This window comes from Castor canadensis, chromosome 17 (genome assembly GCF_047511655.1).
Source record: "Castor canadensis chromosome 17, mCasCan1.hap1v2, whole genome shotgun sequence".
NCBI classification, from domain to species: Eukaryota; Metazoa; Chordata; class Mammalia; order Rodentia; family Castoridae; genus Castor; species Castor canadensis.
In genome coordinates, this window is record NC_133402.1 from 1,471,245 (window position 1) to 1,492,060 (window position 20,816).

The 20,816-nt window shown below is 56.3% G+C and overlaps 3 protein-coding genes across 6 annotated transcripts; 1 reads left to right on the top strand and 2 right to left on the bottom strand.

The window, feature by feature from the left end:
* Positions 1-3: 3 nt before the first annotated feature.
* On the bottom strand, positions 4-5,627 carry Spsb3 (splA/ryanodine receptor domain and SOCS box containing 3). Of its 3 annotated transcripts, none has more exons than XM_074060491.1 (7): positions 4,802-5,017; positions 4,498-4,635; positions 1,869-2,046; positions 1,548-1,735; positions 1,366-1,468; positions 1,162-1,287; positions 4-797 (listed from the first exon to the last, which is right to left on the bottom strand). In XM_074060491.1, the coding sequence occupies exons 1-7, from the start codon at positions 4,868-4,870 to the stop codon at positions 508-510; spliced, it is 1,092 nt and encodes a 363-aa protein (XP_073916592.1). In that variant the 5' UTR covers positions 4,871-5,017; the 3' UTR covers positions 4-507. The 3 variants fall into 3 exon arrangements, with proteins under 3 accessions (XP_073916592.1, XP_073916591.1, XP_073916593.1); XM_074060490.1 differs by having other exon boundaries at positions 4-854; positions 4,802-5,013; XM_074060492.1 differs by lacking the exons at positions 1,869-2,046; positions 4,802-5,017 and adding an exon at positions 5,056-5,627 and having other exon boundaries at positions 4-854.
* A 194-nt stretch (positions 5,628-5,821) lies between these two features.
* Nubp2 (NUBP iron-sulfur cluster assembly factor 2, cytosolic) lies at positions 5,822-9,279 on the top strand. Of its 2 annotated transcripts, none has more exons than XM_020169393.2 (7): positions 5,822-6,104; positions 6,636-6,754; positions 6,927-7,125; positions 7,613-7,767; positions 7,865-7,975; positions 8,175-8,244; positions 8,601-9,279. In XM_020169393.2, exons 1-7 carry the CDS (start codon positions 6,089-6,091, stop codon positions 8,744-8,746), a joined length of 816 nt encoding a protein of 271 aa, XP_020024982.2. In that variant the 5' UTR covers positions 5,822-6,088; the 3' UTR covers positions 8,747-9,279. The 2 variants fall into 2 exon arrangements, with proteins under 2 accessions (XP_020024982.2, XP_073915291.1); XM_074059190.1 differs by having other exon boundaries at positions 5,824-6,086.
* An 807-nt stretch (positions 9,280-10,086) lies between these two features.
* On the bottom strand, positions 10,087-20,443 carry Igfals (insulin like growth factor binding protein acid labile subunit). Its single transcript, XM_074059188.1, has 2 exons — positions 13,037-20,443; positions 10,087-12,118 (listed from the first exon to the last, which is right to left on the bottom strand). The coding sequence occupies exons 1-2, from the start codon at positions 13,050-13,052 to the stop codon at positions 10,323-10,325; spliced, it is 1,812 nt and encodes a 603-aa protein (XP_073915289.1). The 5' UTR covers positions 13,053-20,443; the 3' UTR covers positions 10,087-10,322.
* Between the last annotated feature and the right edge of the window lie 373 nt (positions 20,444-20,816).

Consider the following 20,816-nt stretch of genomic DNA (forward strand, 5'->3'; position numbering starts at 1 on the left):
TGCTGGGCAGCCCAGGCCTCAGTATGGATCTTTAATCTTTCAGCCGAATGGAAGTGACACATAAACCCTATGTCTGTTACAGTCGTTGAAGGCTCTGTGACAGGAGCAACAGCTGGCAACATGCAAAGCCAAGTCAGGAAAAAGCCAAGGCCCTGTGGGACAGAAAGAGCTGAGCTCCGGCTGGACCCTCTCTTCCCAGGGCAGCCCGGCCTCCAAGGCTCACAGTCTGGGTCAATTGCTTGGGCTGCTGCTCCTCGGACACACACACACAGGGGCTCAAAGGACAGGAGTGGTTGCTTCCCCACCCAGCATGGGCAGCAGAGTGACCCTGACTCTTGGCAGCCTAAGTCCTGGAGGCCCTGCAGAAAGGACTGTCCTGGCCTTGGGAGATGGGGCACAAATCCAGGCAGACAGCCCAGCTCTTCCATCTCCTGCCCTGGATGAGGCTGGGAGGGAGGAACAGAATGTCGATCCCAGCCCGGGATGGCAGTTTTCAAGGGGAAGAAGTCAGGTCCGTCGGCAGCGCTTCCTCTGGCAGGGCCTGGCGTCAGGGCTGTTGGGACTGGGCCGGGCCACAGCACTGGGCGAGGGTGCAGGGGACTTACGGTGGCTGCAGTTCATACTCAAGACCCAGCCCAACTTGTTGTGCAGAACCTGCTTGAGGCCCGGGGGCAGGGGCAGACCCTCAAGGGTGTCCCCAGAGTCTGGCCTTAGCTGGCGCAGGCGGTAGCAGCACAGGTACTGCAAGGAGGTGGTGCTGGCACGGGAGCGGATCACCTTCATGCTGCTTTTGGCCGCTGTGGAGCACACCATTGGGTAGAACCTCTTGTTCTGCAGCCGAGTGGCTGCCACTCCTGAAGGGAGACCTGGCCTGAGTCCCCAGCCAGTGAGGACATGCAGGGCAGTATTTGCTGCCCAGCTCAGCCCTCCCACATCGGGCCAAGATGGCCCAGCTGAGCAGCCTGTGCAGCTGTAAGTGAGGATGCTTAAGTCAGTTCTGGTTGGTGACTCTAGCCTCTGCCCTGTCCCCACTCCGGGGACACTGGGGCCTCAGTTCCCTGTCAGCCTGACCCCCACCCAGATAGGCCTGGCATGGAGCACTGGCCTCAGAACCTCCGTGTGCCATGCATATAGACGCCTATCGCCATTCAACATCCTCACCTATGCACTTCCTGTTCTTAAAGAAGGTCAGCGTCCCATGCCAGGTGTCCAGGTGCACACCGATGATGGAGCCCTGGCCAAAGCGCGAGGAGAAACTCGTCTTGTCACCCTTGTGGTGCAGCAGCCCTGGGGACAGCAAGGTGGGGTGAGTCTAGGAGGTGCCCTCTGCCCTCTGCAGCCCACCCTCACCCAGGCTACACGTACCAGTGTAGGAGAGGCCCCAGCTGTCCTCATCTCTGCCAAGCAGGCTGCAGAATGTGTGGTGGTACTTGTCCAGGTCCACATCTGATGTCCCAATGCCCACCATCTGCAAACAGTGGGGCTAGGCATAGAGGTGCCTGGAGCCAGACACCATGGCAGCTGCCCTCAGGCTGGGAACCACTTACCATGTCAGTGCCATAGACAGGTGAGGTCATCTTGATCTCCCAAAAGTGCTGGCCTTCTCCTAACTCCTTGGTGCCCCGGATGGCTGCAGTACCACAGCTGTACTCCATGTGGAAGCTGACCTTGCGGTTGTCACAGCTCAGCAAGGTGGCTGAGGACTTATTCAGGTCATCCCAGACCCAGTCAAAATCTGCAGGATGGAGAAAAGCCCAGGCTGGGCACTGCCCAGAGCCCGTGGGCCACCCTGGAGGGCTCACCCCTGCTTGTGAGCCTTGTAATCTGCCCCTACCCTCCTCTCAGGTGCCTGCGAGCTACACACTCACACTCATCTTCCTCCCCACAGCGACAGTCCTTGCTGCGGTGGGTTGTGTGTAGGCTGCTGCAGAAGGCTGCCTCAGTCTGGCCCTCACAGTCACAGAAAGACTCCCCTGTCACAGGCAAGGCGCTGGCGATGGATGGCGGCAGGGAGGAGCACTCAGGGTCAGAATCCGAGTCACTGTGCTGGTAGGGAAGGATAAGCTGTTCCCAGCTGTTGGAGGGACCCCTTCATAGGTCCCACTGCTCTGGTCCACCAAGGGCAGGGGTTCCCAAGTGACTCACCTCACAAGTCTCATTCCTGCACAACCGGAGGCCCCAGAGACCCAGATCCCAGTGCACACCTAAAAGTTCTGCCCTCCAGCTTTCTCCAGGCAACTTCTGAATCTCAGATTAACCACTGGCCCCAGTGGATACTACATAGGGCCCCCCACAGCATGGACCCCCAGGCCTGTCTTGGATTGTAGTTCTCTTATCATCTGAGGGAGGCAAAGGGTGACAACAAGGCCCAGTGGGGTTGTGCTGCTGCTTCAAGGAAACGTTCAGTGGGGCCTCCACCACCACTTCCAAGTGGGCACCGTCCTTGCGGCTTGAGCTCCCAAGTTCTGGGGGTTTGTGCCAAGTGGCACCAATGCCAAGCCAATCATGTTCTAGCCACCAACTAATCCCAGGCTCCTTGAGAGATTGGACAGAGAGTTTTTGTATTGCTGCCACCCAGGTCATTGGCTCTGGGCTCCAGGGCCAGTCTGTCTAATAAAGACTCAAGTAGCCTCTGTCCAGCTCAGTAGCCCCCAACAGCCCTCCTTGGGTTCACAGTGGCTCAGGAACCTCTGATGAGAGCAGGCCCTGCCACACCACAGGCTCCTACTCCTGCTGCCCGTGGCGCTCTTGCTGCATCAGTCCCATCCATCCTCTTGGCCTGCCACCACGTCCAGTTGTGTGGGCCACTGCTGCAGGAGCTGTGCACTCACTGCCTGTCCCCTGGATGGAAGTGTTGGGCCTTTCTCCTCACTACACTTCTCTAAAGCTCTCCGTTGTCCTACTCCATGAACCCACACCCCACGGCTCCTGGGACGGGGCCTTCCGAGCTCCGTTACTCAGGGCCTGTAGTGATCAAGCGGATGAGGTCACTGGCTTCAGACACCTGGGCAGCAACTTCCAAGTACAGGCCCTTGGTCTGCCCCGCAGACACCACAGCAACCACAGCACAGGAAGCTCCATAAGCCCTGAGGTGAACATGAGGGGTCCTGTCCCCAGACAACTAGCCAAGAGGAGTGGATTCCACTGGCACAGAAAGTCTGCCAAAGCAGCCCCACTGAGTTCAGAACACGGGGTCAAGCTGACTTTCCACGGGAAAGGGACAGACCAGACTTGATACTGGCCCTTAAATTGCTGAGGCAGGAAGGGAGGTGCGTTGTTCAGCCTAACGCAGTGCCTAAAATGACCGTCGGCCACCTGCCTACATACATGTATTACAGGCCCATTAGGTGACAGAGGACAAGCAGCATGCGTGTGTCACAGCCCAGCCCAGACACTACCCACATCCCACAGCAATGAGCCCCTGTGAGGCAGGAACAGAGGTGGACAGACTGCTCCGGGCCACGCGGTCGAGGAGCACTGCAGGCATGGCAGGAATGCAGCCTGGTCTTTCTAGCTCCAGAGGCCTTAGGAACGGACCAGGACACTGCAGACTGAGTCAGTACACTGACGGCTTCCGTTTCTCCTCCACAGCACGGTAGTTCCACGGGACTCAAGGAGGAGCAACTCCAGCTACAACCCACAGCTGGGCCAGAACTACAGTGCAGGGACACAGCTAGTGTCACGGCTGTGACAGCAGGAAACAGAGGCAACCCAGGGCACAGCCAAACTCTTCGTCCAATTTCAGGGATACCTCAGAAATTCAACTGAGAAGCCATCTCCCAAGGGCCTCCTACTGCGCCCAGCCACAGCAAAGATCAGCACAGAACCCTGAGCACAGTTTGACACCCCCTCATTCCTGGGCCTTCCTAAGCTTAGACAGTCTTCAAGCAGGGAAGGCATACAGGTCTGCTGGATGCCATGGCTCACACCTGTAATCCTAGCTACTTGGGAAGCTAAGATCTGGAGGATCTAAGCTTGATACCAGCCTGGGCAAACAGTTCAAGAGACACCATCTTCAAAAAATAATGAAAACAAAATGGACTGGAGGTGTGGCTCAAGCAGTAGAGTGCCTGCATCGCAAGCACGAAGCTCTGATTTCAAACCCCAGTCCCTCCCAAAAAAGAATCACAGGTGCGTTTTACACTGGTCTGTGAATGTGAAGTGAACATCTGTGCTGCAGAACAACTATCCAAAAGGGCACATACCAAGTAAACAACGACTACCTCTGAAAACAGGCCGAGCAGACAGAACAGGGAATTTGCTGCACATCTGACCAGCAGCAGCCTCTCTGTGCACACTATTCACAAGACAGGACAGGGAAGATCCCATGTCTGTTCTGAGGTCCTTTCTCTCCCACCTCTCTCTCTCTCTCTTTCTCACATGCACACACCAGATCTTGTGCCTTGCTGTGCACGACTTATCCAGGAAGAGACAGTCTGGTGCCCTGGATCAGGACCATCTTTCTCTTAGCCACCCCATCCTGCCGCTGAGACCTACCTGCCCGTCAGAGTCATAGCCCCAGTCACTGGTGCCTGCCAGAGCCATGGTCCGGGTGTCTGCGTCTCGGCGGGCTGCACTGAGGACAAAGTGCCATGCCCTGCTGCTCCGGGGGCGTCTGGCCATGGTGAAGAGGACCTGGAAAAAAACAAGCACTGAGCCAGGGAGACATGCAGCACACAAGAACGGATCCCACAACCACCCGACCTGGCACGCTGCCCCTGGCACTTCTGGGCTCCAACAGACCCACCACGGATGGCGACTCCATGACCTCGAGGGTCCACAACTCTTCACACACCCATACCTTGCTCCAGTGTCTGAGCACCTCAACCAGACCCAGGGATATGGTGTGAAGCACCAGCCAGACACCCATGACTGGAGGGAGAGTCCACTCAGGAGCCAAGCTGCCCCTCGGCGTGTCACACCTGACCTGCTCCTCCTCCACTGCCCAGTTGGACAAATGGCATCTCCAAAGTCCAGTTCCTCATGCCAGAAACAGTCACCCCATCCCTGACACTCCCCACACCCGAGGCTGTCCTGCATCACCAGGGGACCCACCTCTGCCTCCTGGACCGCACGGTTCCTCTTCTGCTCAGCTTCCCTCACCAATACCCAGCTCTCTCTTTTGAAACGACCTTAACGTGCTCAGGGCTTCCCTGTGTTCCTGGGGAGCTCTGGGGCGGGGAGGCCTCCTCCACTTTCCGAGAGGGCCGCCCGGATCCAGTGACCAGTTCTGCCCGAATGCCTCCCGACCCCTGCAGACCCCGCGTCCAGCCCGGCTTGCCCTCTGGACTGCCCCACCTCGCCCCGGCCTCCCGCACAGGGCCTAGGGGCCCGCACGGCCCGAGGCTGCGCGCCACACGGCCGCACAGCAGGCGCCTGTGATGCACGCCCAGTGAACGAGCCGGTGGGGCTGGCCGGGGTCGCGGCCGGCTGGGCTCGGCCACTGCGGGGCCGTCCGGGAGGCTGCTTCCCACGCCGCGAGCCCGCCGATCTCGGCTTCGGGCGACGCTGTCGGCAGTGCCCGATGCCGCGGCCGCCGCCAGGCCTCCCTGGGGAACAAAGGCTGGCGGGCCTGGCCGCCCACAAGGTCAACGCGCCGCCCGCAGGGGCCGGGCCGGGCCGAGCGCCGCTCACCTGCCGCCGCCGCCGCGCTCCGCGGGCGGTGACCCACTTTCCGCCCGGGCCTGGACGTAAACAATCCCCGCCCCCCCCCCCCCCCCCCGCGCCGCATTGGCCCGGAGGTGGCGGGCGGACGCTCCTGGACGGGCCTTGGCGAGGGGGCGGGTCTCGAGGGACAGACTTGTTGTCCAGAGGCTGCGGAACCTGCCAATCATAACCTGACTTTTCCACTGGTCACAGCTCAGGCTGTCAGAGAGATGCTCGCACGACTATTGGACGCGAGGCACGGAAGTGAGTCCAGCTCCGTTACATCATCCGCGCCGGAACCTGTGCGCACGGGAACTCCTCGGACGATCGGATTGGCTGAGAAAAGCGGGGCCGGGGACGGGCTCGCGCCGCCATTGGCTCAAAAGGTCCTCGGTCGGCTGGAGGGTTCGGAAGGAAGCCGCGAAGCTCGGCTGGCGAAGGCATGGAGGCGTCCGCGGGTAAACTTGCGGGGTGGTGGCTCTTGCGCGCGGTCGGGGTGGGGAACGCGGAATCTGGGACGCCTGTGACTGGCTTGGGCGATGGCCAGGGACACGGGTACGTCCCGTGGCTGTCCTCGTCTGCTCGGGTGAGCGCTGGTGACGGTGGCGGAGCCGTGTTCTCAGAGCCGCCCACCTCCCCCCGGTCTGGAGGCCCCGGGCCGCCTCTCCGGACCGCAGGGTGTGGGGTCTGCCCTCCCGCACGGGCGCCACGCGGCGCTGACAAGGCTCCCAGGTTCCCCTGTGGCCTGTCGCCGTAGCCTGGGGATTGGAGTCCCGCGCGCACGCTGCAAGCGGGAGCGGCCGGATGCGTCCCCATTTAGTGACCGCTTCGTAAAGGCACGAGGTGCAAAAGACCTTGCAGCTGGCGTGGGGTCCGGCAGCCGCGCTTAAGTCAAGTTACTGGCGACCGCCCCGGCTCAGGACAGGAGGCTCTTAGTGACCCAGCCCTGAAGGCCGCCAGTCCAGCCTCCTAACTCCTGCTCTCCCCAGAGCCCGGGAACCTGGCAGGTGTTCAGCACATCGTCCTTGTCCTCTCGGGAAAGGGCGGCGTCGGGAAAAGCACCATCTCCACCGAGCTGGCCCTGGCGCTGCGCCACATAGGCAAGAAGGTGAGGCTGCTGTGCGGGCTGAGCCCATGGCCTGACCAGTACCCGAGGCCAGGTAACAGCTCCCGCCGCGAGGCCCTTCTCCTGAGTCCCTGCGGCCGCCTTGGCTCCATGCAGGCCTGGCAGGTTTCCGTCCACCTGACGGTGCCCGAGCCTTCGCATCACCTCCTTGCAGGTGGGGATCCTCGATGTGGACCTGTGTGGCCCGAGCATCCCACGCATGTTCCAGGCACAGGGCCGGGCCGTGCACCAGTGTGACCGCGGCTGGGTGCCTGTCTTTGTGGATCAGGAGCAGAGCATCTCCCTCATGTCTGTGGGCTTCCTGCTGGAGAAGCCGGATGAGGCCGTGGTGTGGAGAGGTCCCAAGAAGAACGGTAATAACGAAACAAGGGGGCGCTGGCAGCCTTCCAACGTGCCCAGCCTCCAAGGCGACCTGGGGCCGCCCCCCCTGCTTTCTCATGGCCACTGACTTTGAGTGAAGTTGGGGAGGGTCCAGACCTGGCTAGTGGACTCCCGCTAGTGTCCACAACGTTCAGGGGCAGGCTCCGAGGGATGAAGTAAGACCGTGAGTGAGTGAGCGGCCCTAAGAAGGGAGCTCCAGCAAGCTTGGCGTTAGTGCGAACCCACCCGCCATAGTGCCCCGTCTCCCAGTTTGGAGTAGAGGGGTCCGATCAGCTCAGTATGTGGGGTTGGGCGTGGTTCCTCTGCAGAGCAGGTGCCATCAAACGCTGCCCTGATTGCAGTGGGAGGCTGCTGAAGATAAGCAGCACGCACAGGCCTGCTCCTGGACACACAGGTGAGGGGCTCCACAGCGCCCTCCCCTGCAGGCTGACTTCTTGGGGCTTTCTGGGGTCTTTGCAGCACTGATAAAGCAGTTTGTGTCTGACGTGGCCTGGGGGCAGCTGGACTATCTGGTAGTGGATGCCCCCCCAGGGACCTCTGATGAGCACATGGCCGCTGTGGAAGCCCTGCGCCCCTACCAGCCTCTGGGGGCCCTTGTGGTCACCACACCACAGGTACCATCAGTGCCTGTCCATCTCCCTGCGTGTGTGGCCTTGCTGGGCTGAGGCAGGCGGCTTCCGGCTGACCAGCCTGTCCTAACTCGATCTCCAGGCGGTGTCTGTGGGGGATGTGAGGCGGGAGCTGACCTTCTGCAGGAAGACAGGGCTGCAGGTGCTGGGGGTTGTGGAGAACATGAGCGGCTTCGCCTGCCCGCACTGTGCTGTAAGTCCTGGGAGGTGGTCAGTGCTGTTGCGGGATGGGCAGGTGGGTCAGGCAGAGACTTCCAGGAAGTGGGGGTTCCCTCCAAGGAAGGCCAGCAAGGATGTGGGCTGAAAGGGTGCTGTCACCACCCAGCCTCACTCAGGGTCCAGCCCTGGTGAGCTACTCTGTGAGCTGCACCCTCATGGCTCCTGTTTCCTAGGAGTGCACCAACATATTCTCCAGAGGTGGCGGGGAGGAGTTGGCCCAGCTTGCTGGAGTTCCCTTCTTAGGTAAGTGCCAAGACAAGCAGTCAGGTTGGGGTCTGACTTCCTCCTTACCTTACCTTTCTCTGCTCTGGGTGGATCTGACTGTGCCCAAGTGCTGGAGGGCAAGCCACAGGTGCAGTGTCTTTTTGTCCTCCTCGTGCAGCTGACACGAGGCCCTGGTACTTGCTCATCTTGGCTGCCCACCACCCAGCTGCAGTTATGGGTGTACCTTTGTTGGGAACCCTGAGGACCTCACTGCTTGTCCCTACACAGAGTGGGTGTCCATGAAAGGCAGGACTTGGCTATAGGCTCCTGGCAGCAAGGTGGCATGTGGACATATCACGACACCACCATCTCCTTTCTGGCATCTTCTGTTGCAGGCTCTGTGCCCCTGGACCCTGAGCTCACCAGGAGCCTGGAGGAAGGCCGTGACTTCATCCAGGAGTTCCCAAAGAGCCCTGCATTTTCTGCACTCACCTCCATAGCCCAGAAAATTCTGGAGGGGACGTCCACTCTACTTTCCTGACACTGCCCCACAGCTGCCTCCTGGTGCTGCTATGGGCTCTACTCACAGCCTCTAAGAACTTTCAGAGCAGAAGTCCTGGGTTTGGTTCCTGCATCCGGCACAGCTTGTTCCAGGCAGCTCTCTGTGCAGAAGTCTTCCCCTCTCCCCAGCCCAGCCCATGTTTGGTGTTTTGGTGGCCTCTTGGGCAGAGCTTGCTGATAGCAGCTCCACCTCACTGGTCTGTGGCTAAGAGGACAACTCAGGTCCTGGTACCCTGAGATGGTGACAGCCTCAGCCACTGGCCCACAGGCTTCATCCCAACTCTGGACACGTTTGTACCCTATGGCAGGCTGCTCCCAGCAGCTCACCAGAATTTGGCTGTCCTCAAGTGACCCTGGGCTTCCAGCACCCAGGGGCCATGATTCTCTGCTAATGGAATGGGTGGACCTGGGCACATCTAGTAACATTAGAGGAACTTGCCATTAAATCTGTCACACTGTCGTGGACAGTCTTGGACTTCCATTGTCAGCTGTGAGACTGCTTTTGCCTCCTGACATTGCGGTGCTAAATTAGCCTGTTAAGTGTCCGGGCGCCTGGGTACTCGGTGAAGATGTGTTTGCATGGCGGTGGGGGAGTGTTTGGGGTGCTGACCAGAAACCTGTGGGTAAGCACACTGTGCACCGCCTCCCTGTGCCACACCCCATGGGAGACCTGAGGCCGAGCCTGAGACCAGAGGGTATGAATGAAGTGTGAGCCAGGGGTCCCAGGTTTCCTTACAAACCTGTTCCAGGAAGCAGGCTGGTGGCGTGATTCGTATTCCTTCCAAGGGTAACTGCAGCCTTCAGAGGAGACTTGGGACTCGGGGATCCTGCAGCTGTGCTCCCCTCATCCTCCCACGGGTCAGCACAGGCTCCGATTACACCCCTCCCCCAGCACCAGTCACTCTGCCCAGCGCTGGGCAGCACTGTGACCACCATCTGCAGCTGCACTTAGGCTGTCCTGAACCAGGACACCTGTGAGGACACAGCCTGGTCCCGGCAAGGTGCCCTGAAGAGGAGGGACATGATACAAGGTTTCAGGAGGACCTGAGTAAGTGGCACGGCTCCTTTCATGGCAGCAAGTGTCCTGGGGGGGGGTGGGGCTAAGTGGCAACTGTGAGGACCCAGAGGAAGCACAGGGTGCAGAATCTGGGCTGGGCCAGGGCAGTGAGGTGGGGCGTGTGTACAGTTTAGTGCTGGCTCCCTGGACCATCAAGGCACAGGCTCTGGGCTTGGGCTGAGTAAGACAGGATGGAAATGGGGCAGGGCAAGGGATGGGGACTGCAGGTGATGCCCTCCTCAAGTTGAATTTCCAGTCACAGGTTGTGCTTCTTGTTTACTTTTAATCTTTGCCAGCAGGAATGGCTGCTGAGTTTCCACCCTCCTGGTGAGGCCCTTGGGCACCTGCTCATGCCCCCTGTCCTGAGCTCAGGCCACAGAGCTGCCAGGACTGTCCTCCAGAAAGTGAACAACCCAGGACCTGTTCCCCAAGAGCTGGGGACAAGCTCATCATTCTGGGGACAGTGAGCCCCTCGGCAGGCCAGGCAGGGGAACCAGGGTCAGCAGTGTGCAAAGTGGACCTCGCCAACATCCCGCAGATCGAGGCCTGAGACGTTGGCAGGGCCAGCGCAGGTGATGTTATTGTGTGTATACATGGGCTGGCAGTCGTCCCCCTCACAGATAGCCTGGACAGAGCGGGGCACAACACCAGGGTTCTGCAGGGCCAAGTCACGCAGAGCCTTGAGAGGACAGTGGCAGTCCCAGGGGTTGCCCTCCAGCCACAGGCGCTCCAGGCCAGGCGGTGGCACAAAGGTGTGCAGGGAGTTGTTCCTGAGGTTGAGGTAGCGCAGGCGTCCCAGTGGTGAGAACAGGCCCTCAGGGAGCGCCTCCAGGCGGTTGTGTGAGACGTCCAGCCAAAAGACCCTGTGCAGGGGGCCCAGGTGGTCCATGGACAGCACCGACAAATGGTTGCCAGAGAGAAGCAGGTACTCCAGCTGGCCAAGGCCCTGGAAGAGCCGGCGGGGCAGGTGCGTGAGCTGGTTGGAGGTGAGGTCGAGCTCCAGGAGCTCGGGTAGCCCCGCCAGGCTCTGCTCCTCCACACTGGAGATGCCGTTGCCCCTGAGGAAGAGCCTGCGTAGCCCCGTGAGGCCAGTGAAGGTGTGCAAGCGGACACGGCCCAGGCAGCTGCTCTCTAGGTGCAGGCTGTGCAGCTTGCCCAGGCCCTGGAACACCTGCTCTGGGAGGCTCCGCAGACAGTTGCCTGAGAGGTTCATGACGGCCACGTTGAAGAGGCCAAGGAAGGCGCCCACCTTGACCTCCAGGATCTGGTTGTCATTGAGCGTCAACACCTCCAACTGCCCCAGGCCCTCGAACATCTTCTCCCCCAGCTGCCGGATGCGGTTGTGGCCAAGTTGCAACTCCTCCAGGAAGCGCAGGTCCTTGAAGGTGCGAGGCCGCAGGCTGGTGATGGCGTTGTGCGCCAGACGCAGAACATGCAGGCCCAGCAGGCCGGGGAAGGTGTCCTCCAGCAGGCCGGCCACGCGGTTGTGGGACAGGTCCAGCCAGCGCAGAGCCTTCATGCCCAGAAAGGCCCCGGGGGCCACAGCTGTGATGAGGTTGCGGTCCAGGTAGAGCTTCTGGAGCCTGGGCAGCTGCACGAAGACATTGGCCTTGACGCTGCGCAGTGCGTTCCTGCTCAGGTCCAGCTCCCGCAGCTCGCCCAGGCCGCAGAAGAGTGCCGGCTGCAGGTAGGCCAGCTTGTTGCCAGCCAACACCAGCTCGTGGAGGTTGCCCAGGCCCTGGAACACGGTGTCAGGCAGCACCACCAGACTGTTCCAGCCAAGGTTGAGGTCCCAGAGGTGGGCGAGGCCCCGAAAGAGGCCCTCCTCCAGCCGGCCCAGAAAGTTGTTGCCGAGACTGAGTGAGGCCAGGCCAGGTGTGTGTGCAAACACACCGGCTGCTAGGCTCCGGAGCCGGTTCCGCTCCAGGTGCAGGTGATACAGGTTCTGAAGGCCCAGCAGTGCCTGTGGCGCCAGGTTGCTCAGCTGGCTACCCTGAAGGTTGAGGAAGTCTAGGCTGGAGAGGTTCCTGAAGGCTCCCTGGGGGATGGAGGTAAGGTTGTTGCCATCCAGCCACAGGGCCTTGGTGCTATCCGGGATACTGTCTGGCAACTGAGTGAGGTTCCTGCCACTGCAGAAGACACTGAGCTCATCTGTGTAGTCATCATAGCTACAGGTGCAGACGGCTGGACACTGTGGGCCCTCTGTGTCCACTGGTGCTCCAGGCTCTGCTCCCTCCAGGCTCCGGGGGCCCAGTGCTGCCCAGGAGACCAGCAGCACTGCCAGGACCAGGCCTCCTGTGGGGAGAGGGGCTTGACCAGGTGGCATTGAGAGGGCTCTGGTTTGGTGTCTGTAATGTAAGCAAGACCCAGGCCTCTGCCATAGCAAGCAGAGATTGTCGTTTGCAAACTGAGGCATAAGGTCACCCTACTGAGATGGCCAGCAGACACTGGGTGATGACCAAGTCTTGGGGCTGGAAGCTGGGTCCCTGTGGAACCAGCAGGTGGTGGTCCCCGTATCGCTACAGCTACAGCTTGGCTCCCCAGCTGCATAGGCACGGGCAGCCTGGGCCCCTGTCCCTTAGTCCATGAGGCAGCCTGCATCACCTGAGGCGCAGGCTCAGGCCAGGCCAGGCTGCCACGTTGGCCAATATCTGGCCGTTTCCAGAACATTCTGGAGCAGACCTGGACGGGGAATTTACGTGTTGTCCTCAATGGCTGGTCGGTGAGTTAGGTTCTGGGCTGGCAGAAGAGTAGGTACAGGCCTCAGTGACCCAGCTAGCGGCCTTCCCAGCACAGTGGCCCAAACCTCCACTGAGTGCCCAAGAATTCTGAGCACCATTGGGCCTACCCTGCTGCTCCTCTGCTGTGACAAGGTAGAACAATCCTATAGTGTCACTTGGTGGAGTTGGCCCAAGTGTCAGGGTGGCATGTTCTCCCTACCCACCCACCCAGGCCACAGAAAGAAACAGGCTAGGAAGCATTGGGCTCAGCCTGGTAGATGGTCCCTTCCCGGCATGGGTTGTGAGGGACACCCAGCTCCTGTCCCTGTACGTGTTGCACACAGGGCTTGAGCACTTGTTCCCTTCTTGCCATCAAGTGAGAAGGGAACAGAGACCCTCTGGAGTTGAACCCTCTGGAGCTTCCCCCAGTGGGCTTAGGGCCATGGATTGGCTACCCCCAGACCAAGTGGCAGGGGACATTTGAGCACCTCACCTCTCCTCGGGGCCATCCCTCGTGCAGAGCAGGTTGCAGGCGGGCAGTGAGCGAGGGCGGTCTGCTGGGCTGGGCGGTCTGCTGGGCCGGGCGGTCTGCTGGGCCAGCCGCTCCTGCCCTCTGGATTTCCCCACTGCTGGGGCAGCCTGTCAGCCAGCCCTGCCCCACACTCCCAGCTCCGTTAACCCCTTTCGTGCCGGGTTGCCAGCACCAAGCCACAACTCCCTGAGGTTGCAGACGATGCAGGGAAGGTGCTAGGGGCCTCGTCCACCCAAAGCCTCTTTCAGGATCCAGGGTGGGCTGGAGTGCAGCTCTGGGGTCTATTGGTCTGTCCCCAGTGACCCCTGTAGGGTACCTGGAGTAGGAGGCGTGGGCAGGGGTTCCCCTTGAAGCCATCTTTAAAGGGCTAGCACTCAATTGCAGCATTGGGGCCCCAGTGCCCCGGTAGCTCTTGCCATAGGCAAGAGCACCCTAGGCAGCTGCTGGGGTCGTGGGGATCCCTTTCCTCACCCACAGGCAGCTGCGTCAGGGGTTAAATGGGTGCTGCCATGTTTCCAGCGCCCCGCCCATCCGTCCAGTGCCACCTTGTTTCCCTAACGCTCCGCCCGACTGCCCGGCACAGTGCCCAAGCCGGGGTTTCCTAACAGCCTAGGTGGGATCTGCCGTTGGTGCTGCTGGATCCAGGAGGCCATCGAGGGTTCAGCCTTGGCCCTCCTGTGACCTCAAGGTCAGCAAATGTCTGGCTACTGCCCCTCCCCCAAGATCTCTTCTAGGAATACCTGGCAGGGCCTCCAGCCACCTCATGTTTGCTTTCCCTTGGGACTGTCCAAGGCAGGTGGGAAGACAGTGGGCAGCATGTCCCTTGCTGTCCTCCAAGGCAACAAGGGTCCAGCCAGCCATTACTCCATGTGTGCACAGGGACCACAGGGACAGGCGCCTAGTGCAGTGGAAGAAGCTGGCCCTTGGCTCCATTCGGGCTGCTCAAACCACAGCTTGTCTTCTTCCTCCAGGGCCTGAGCAGGTGTGACCTGGCGATCACCCCACACCCTCTGCAGACCCTTCCTCCAGCTCTGTCCCTTTGTCTTGCCTAGACCAGTGGGAATATGTGTTCACAGAAGGAATCAAAAAGGCAAAACCGGGTCTGAGGAGGGGTGGCTTGTCCGGGCTTAGGGGACCCTCCGGCCCCCAGAGTCCCTGTGAGGCAGGAGAGGAAGACAGGTATGGGGTGGGAGCAGGGGCCTGCAGCTCCTCTCTGGCCCTGTCTCCAGGGCATTTTTGCAGGTCATTCCTCAGCCTCTCTTCTGAGAAATTATAGATCCAAAGGGAGAAAGTCCATACGCAGAGCCCACAGAGCAGTTTACACAGCAGAAAGTGCGGCCTCAGCAGGGCTGAGGGGCAGCGGTTAAGCCTCTTTTGAGAACAGGGGCCAGGCTGGAACAGTCCCCTCGGGCCCCAGGTGGCCTGCAAAGGGGGTGGTGCCGTTGCCATTTTACTGTGGGGTGGGGGAGAGGCTGCAGTACCTTCCCATCCAGCCCAAGTGCAGCTCTGTGTGGTGGGGAGGTCCGTCCCATGTCAGCCTCCAGCCTCCTGAACTCCTTGGCCACTGAAGAGGACACTTTCCCCACCCCCACCCACCCACCCTGGTCCCTCAGCAGCCCATGCCAGCCTCGGCCGGTCACACACCCAGCTCCTTTATTCAGGATGGCCACCCGGGTGTCTCCCTGAGGGGCTGTGCTCATTTCTGCAGGTGCTTTGGTAATGCAGGGTGTGCTGGCTTCCTCAGACATTATCTGAGTGGGATGCATCTTGTCCCTTTGTCCTCACTCCCACTGTGGGGCACACTTGTCCATTCTGCCCACAGCTCCTTCCCTTGGGGCTGTTCCAGCAGTGTTGCTGTGGACCAGGGCCGTGAGGCCTGTGGGGACAGGACTTAGGCTACCGGGCAGTGCGGTTCAGACTTGGGGTGCGTTCATCCTCACCAGCACTCCTGTGCTGCGCTGTTTTGACAACTCATGGATGAGTTGTATTTTGTGTCTTCTTAATCCCTAGTGACAGCAAGCATCTTGTCACAGGCTGGTTGGCTACCAGGTCCTCCTGGTGCTTTGACAGCTCACTCTTACAGGTATTGCCAATCTCTGGTTTTAAGTCTGATTTGTGATTTTTTTTTTTAAAAATCCACATGCAAGTCTGTGAAGCAGGTCAAGTGTTTTCTCTTGCACTGTAATTAACCTTTCACTCTATGGTTTTGGGGTTTTCCCCCCACTCTGTTGGGGACCGCCAGCATGCCAGGCAAATGCTCTGCCCGAGCCACACCTCCAGCCCTTAGCCATTTTCCAGGCAGTTTGCTTTATCAGGCTTTGTGGTTTTGAGTTTTGCGTATGAACTTGAACGTGTTCTCTTGACCCTCACAGTCACTATTTTATCTTCCATGTTGTCACCCTCAGCCCACCTTTTCTCTGCTTGCAGAGTACAGGGTGGATGCAGGCTTCGTTCTGTGGATCAAGCCGGCCTCTGCACCACTAGCTAGATGGCATTGCTCTCCTGACTCAGAGGTGCACATGAGCCCAGGTGGGGCCAGGCTGCTCACTCTCCTGGACGCTGTGTGTCCTGTGCAGCAGCCAGTCAGGGGGCAGCTCAGTAACTTTTGATGTCTTGGCAGCATGACTCCTGGTCTGCTGCGTCTCCCCCATTAACTTTGAGGTAGCCATTTGGTTTCTAAAACAAAGCCAGAGCTGAGCATGGTGGTCGCAGCTGTGAGGCTGAGGCAGAAGCGATGACGCCTTCAGCATGTTGATTCTTGGGACTCAGAGACATGTGGGAAATCTCCTTTGGTTTCTCTCAATAGCGTTTTGTAGATGTCTATGTTGTGATCTTGGTACATTTTTAAAATTCTTTTCCTATATGGTTATGTTGATACGATTGTGTTTTTTTTTTTTCCTCAATTTTCTGTCTAGGCTGAAATTGTTTTGTAGAAGTATATTGCGATAGATTATTACCTAGCAGTGCTGCCCCTTCCCTGTATCTCTCTTCTGAAACGGCTTTATTCGTGTGTAACTTCTAGATAATAAAGCTCTCCAACATAAACATACAAGCCAGTGATTTTAGTTAATGTGTGGAATTGTGCAGCTGTCGCCACAGTCCTGCTTGGGGACACTCATGCATCCGGCTCCTATCACTGAGCAAAATACTTCTGAGGCTCTTCCACACGGAGTCAAGGATCAGTGCTTCTTTCCTTGTGGCTGAATACACTCCGTCCCATGAAGAGACCACATTTTGTTTATGGGCTTGTCATTAGCTGGGGAACACTTGGATTGTTTCCACTCTGGGGTTTCCTGTTTCTATGCTACTACTTGCATGCAAGTCCTTGTGCAGACATGTTTCCTTTGGCTTGGGTAGATTCTTTGCAGTGGAATTGCTGGTTCACATGGTTATTATGTATTTTTTTTTAATTTTCCAGAGTGAGTGTATCATTTTACAAGTATGAAAATTGCAGTTCCCTGCAGTTGTGGTAATGGTGTTTGTTTTGTAGCTAGTCTCATAGTTTTTCTCTGATAGATAAAGTGGTGTAGAGTGTCTTTTCATGTGTTTATTTAGCCATTCTCATATCCTTGTGCAAATAGTGTATTCAAGTCTCTTCCCATTTTTTAAAAGTTGAATTGCTTGCGTTTCTTTTTTCGGTGGGACTGGGGTTTGAAAACTCAGGGTTTCTCATTTGCAAAATAGGCACCTCTACCACTGAAGCCACATCTCCAGCCCATTTTGCCGTATTTTAGAGATGAGGCCTCTAACTGTTTGCCTGGGGTTGGCCTCAAACCTCAACCTTTCCCTCTCAGCCTCCCAAGTAGTTAGAATTACGGGTGTGAGCCTCCAGCGCCCAGCTACCGTATTCTTACAACTGGGTCATAAAACTGCATTGTGAATTCAAGACTTCATATATCACACGTTATTACACATAAGATTTACAGACACTTTTCCCAGTTTGTGGCTTGTCTGGTGTCTTTTTTTCCTCATGAAATCAATGTATTGCTTTCTTTCTTTCATGGCTCATGATTTAGGTGTCCTGTGTAAGAACTCCGCACCTAATGCCTAACCCAGAATCCCTCTGCTACGGACCTCCATCTAAAAGGTTTGGTAGCTTTAGCTCTTCACTTAGTTCTGTGATCCAACCTGTTAATTTACATGTGGTCTAAGTTCCATGTTTTTCCACATGCATGTCCGAGTCTTCGGGCCCCATTTGCTGGGAAGACAGTCCCCCCACCAACACATCATGACATCTGTGTTGGAAGTGAGTTGACCATAAACACAGGATTGCTCTAGACTCAGCTCAGTCTATCCTTGTGCCATTCCACCCTGGGTGCCTTTTGAAACAGTAGTCTATAACTTTGTTCTTCAAAATTGATTTGGCTCTTCTAGGTTCTCTGTATTTCCCCATAAAATTACACCTTTCTTGTCACTGTCTCAAAAAAAAAAAAACCTGCTGGGATTTTGATGAGGACCTGCACATCAATTTGCAGAAATCTTAGCCATGGACTTCTAATCCATGAAACATCTTTCCATTTGTTTATGTCTTGAATTTCTCTTAGCAATGCTTTGTGGTTTTCTCACACTGTTGAAGTAGTTCCTACGTAGCAGTTTTGATGCTATTGCAAATGAAATTTACATAGCATTGTTTTTGGTTTAAGATGAGATGCTGGGGGGAGAAATGAACCAAACATTGTATACACATATGAATAAAAAATTTTAAAAAAGATGAGATGTTAAGCTCATTGGCTCCAGTTGTGTGTGAATCTGTATTCCTTAGGATTTGCTACAGAGTCATGAGTAAGCAAGTGTTAAACCCGCTTTTCCAGTGTGTACACGATTGTCATTTCTTGTGCTTATTGTACTCAGTACAGTGGCAGGAGGCAGTAGTGCCCGTAGAGGGAAGCTTTCAGCTGCTCACCATGAACTGTGGTGCTAGCTCTGTTTCCTCCCATAATGCCAGAGCAGGCAGAGTAATGACTCCCACAAAGACAAAGATGTCGAACACCTACAACCTGTGAATGCTACATGGTAGAAGGCAACTGAAAGTGATAAGCTGGAGTGAGATTAAGGATTTTCTGGGTAAACCCAGGGGCCTTAAAAGTGGAAGAGGGAGCTGGGTGTCAGTGGCTCACACCTATAATCCTAGCTACACAGGAGGCAGAGCTCAGGAGGATCATGGTTCAAAGCCAGCCCCAGGCCAATAGTTTGTGAGACCCTCTCTCGAAAAACCCTTCACAACACAGGGCTGGCAGAGTGGCCCAAGCAGTCAGAACACCTTCCTGGGAAGCACGAGGTCCGGAGTTCAAACACCAGTGCCACCAAAACACTAAAAGTAGAAGAGGGAGCCAGAAGGGGGTGGGCCAGGTGGGGAGGACTTGGCCACTGTTGCTGGCTTCGAAGCTGGAGAAAAAGGCCGTGGGCCAGGGGATGTGGGTGGTGTCCAGGAGCTGAAAAGGACAGATTTTTCTTAGAGCCTTGCCAGAACACAGCCCAGTAAGCCCCACGTCTGACTTCCAAAGCTGCATGATGACAAGCTCGTGGTTTACATCTCTGAGGTGGTGATTTGTGAGCAGTGAGCACAGGCTCACACAGTTCCCTTCATCAGGCTGAGACAGCTCCTTCTGTTCCTGATTTGCTGAAGTTTTCCATGAACAAGTGTAGAACGCTGTAACAGGCTTTTCTGAATCCCAGGTAATTTTGAGTTTTATTCTTTGTTTTATTAATATTGCCTTACTGCATTAATTGGCTTTTAGAGACTGAACCAACCTTGCATTCCTGTGATAGATCCCACTTGGTCATGGTGTGTAAGAATTTTTATACCTACGTCCCTGACAAACATTGATCTGTACCTTTTGTGTGATGTCTTCCTCTGGTAGCAGAGTAATGTTAGCCTGATAAACTGAGTGGGAAGTGCTCCCTCTTCTGTTCTGAAAGTCTGAATGACTGGCACTGACAGACACACTGATGAATCCATGTGAGCCTGGGTTCTGTAGATGACTTAATTCAGTTCCTTGCTGTAAATGTATTCAGATTGTTTTTCCTCTTAAGAGATGAGGTTTTAGCCAGGCATGCCTGTAATCCCAGCAATCAGGAGGGAGGATAAGGCAGGAAGATTACAAGTTCCAGGCAAGCCTGAGCTACATAGTGAGACTTCCTCTCAAAAAAAAAAAAAAAAAAAATTGTCTTGCTATTGCGCCTCCTCTCACAGCCTTTGAAACAGCAGCCACAGGTGCAGGCCACCACTCCAGCTAGTTCTTTAGTCAATGTACATAATTTGTATCTTTCTAAGAATCTGTCTATTTCATCAAAGGCATCTGTAATCAGTCCAATTAATTTCTCCCCTTTTTTTTTTTTTTTTTTTTTGCTATATGAGATTTGGGCCTTTGTGCCCCAGTCCAAGGCATCTCTAATTTTGTTAACTGTAATTCAGGGTTTGTCAATTTTGTTCTTTTCTTTTTTGGGGGGAGGGGAGGGGTGACACTGGGATTTGAACTCAGGGCTTCACACTTGCTAGGCAGGCACTCTACAACTTGAGCCACTCCACCAGCTATTTTTTGTGTTGGGTATTTTCGAGCTAAGGTCTGAAGAACTATTTGCCTGGGCTGGCTTCCAACCTCAATTCCTCTGATCTCTGCCTCCTGAGCAGCTAGGATTACAATCTGCATTCCACAAGTTTTGGTATGTTGTTTTCATTTTCACTCTGACCTGTGTGCTATTTAGAAGTGTTTGTTATAAGATGTGATTTGTCCTGGAGAACTGTCTTTGGACATTGGAAAAGACTGGTGAAATAATTTGCAAACAGCAGTTATTCAGTTGCTGCTGTTCCTTTATATCCTTGCTAACCTGTAAGTGAGCAGGAACGTGGCTCAAGTGGTAGACCACCTGCCTAGCAAGTGCAAAGCCCTGAGTTCAAACCCCAGAACCACAAGAAATCTCTAATTATCATGTATGTGTGAAATTACACTTTCAATTGCCTGCCTTACCACTTTTGCCCAGAGTAGACAGGCATTCATTGCAGTCCTTAAAGGACTGTTAGAAATTAACATTGGTTGACAATTTGCAGTGCTGTAGACTTAGAAGTCAGGGGTGCTCACTGTCAGAAGAGATACACCCTTTGAGCTAGGGTGGTGAAGAGGTAGTGGAAGAAAGCATTGTGTATCCACAGGTGTGGACCATCCTGTCCTATGTCTGACAGGCACAGCAGCACTTAGCCAAGATCATCCCAAAGACACTTGCTCAGGACCATGGGCAGGAGTCGTGGAGAGCACTCGCCAGCCCCTTACTGGAAGGAGGCAGTGGACCATGCCATACAGAGGCAGCCTTTGCTTTGCTGGGTGGGGACTGTGTGCAATGGCACAGCTCCCAAGGGCCGCAGGGAACATGGGTGCTGCTCACCCCAGCCTGGGGCCTTGACAGAGGATAGTTCACGCACATCAACAGTGGACATGGCCAAGCTGAGATGTTGACCGCCCTGACCCAGGAGAGGATGCAACCTGAGGCCTGACGTGGCTCAAGACGAATGTTCTAATTCCTCAGGAGGTGATGTTTATTCCTCTGGGAAGACACACTGGGAGGCAGAGGAAGAGCCCAGTGGCCAGGGGCCAGCTGTCTGCCTTCTTCCTGCAGTGCCAGGAAAACAAGGGACACAGCCCCTTATGGAGAAAGCACCACTCGGCCGTGAGGAGGCATGTGTGTAAAGGCTGGAGATAATGTACAGTCTAAAACCAAGGTTATGGGAATAAATACTTCAACATTT

What these genes read in the sequence shown, in the direction of transcription:
- Nubp2 (XM_020169393.2), top strand. An exon ending in TGCGCCACATAGGCAAGAAG is followed by an intron (nt 6,755 to 6,926) that starts GTGAGGCTGCTG and finishes ACCTCCTTGCAG; the next exon opens with GTGGGGATCCTCGATGTGGA. An exon ending in TCGCCTGCCCGCACTGTGCT is followed by an intron (nt 7,976 to 8,174) that starts GTAAGTCCTGGG and finishes CCTGTTTCCTAG; the next exon opens with GAGTGCACCAACATATTCTC.
- Spsb3 (XM_074060490.1), bottom strand. Translation starts at nt 4,870, where the DNA reads ATGGGTGTCTGGCTGGTGCTTCACACCATATCCCTGGGTCTGGTTGAG. An exon ending in TGCTCAGACACTGGAGCAAG is followed by an intron (nt 4,636 to 4,801) that starts GTATGGGTGTGT and finishes GTTTTTTTCCAG; the next exon opens with GTCCTCTTCACCATGGCCAG. An exon ending in CTGTGGGGAGGAAGATGAGT is followed by an intron (nt 1,736 to 1,868) that starts GTGAGTGTGTAG and finishes TCCATCCTGCAG; the next exon opens with ATTTTGACTGGGTCTGGGAT.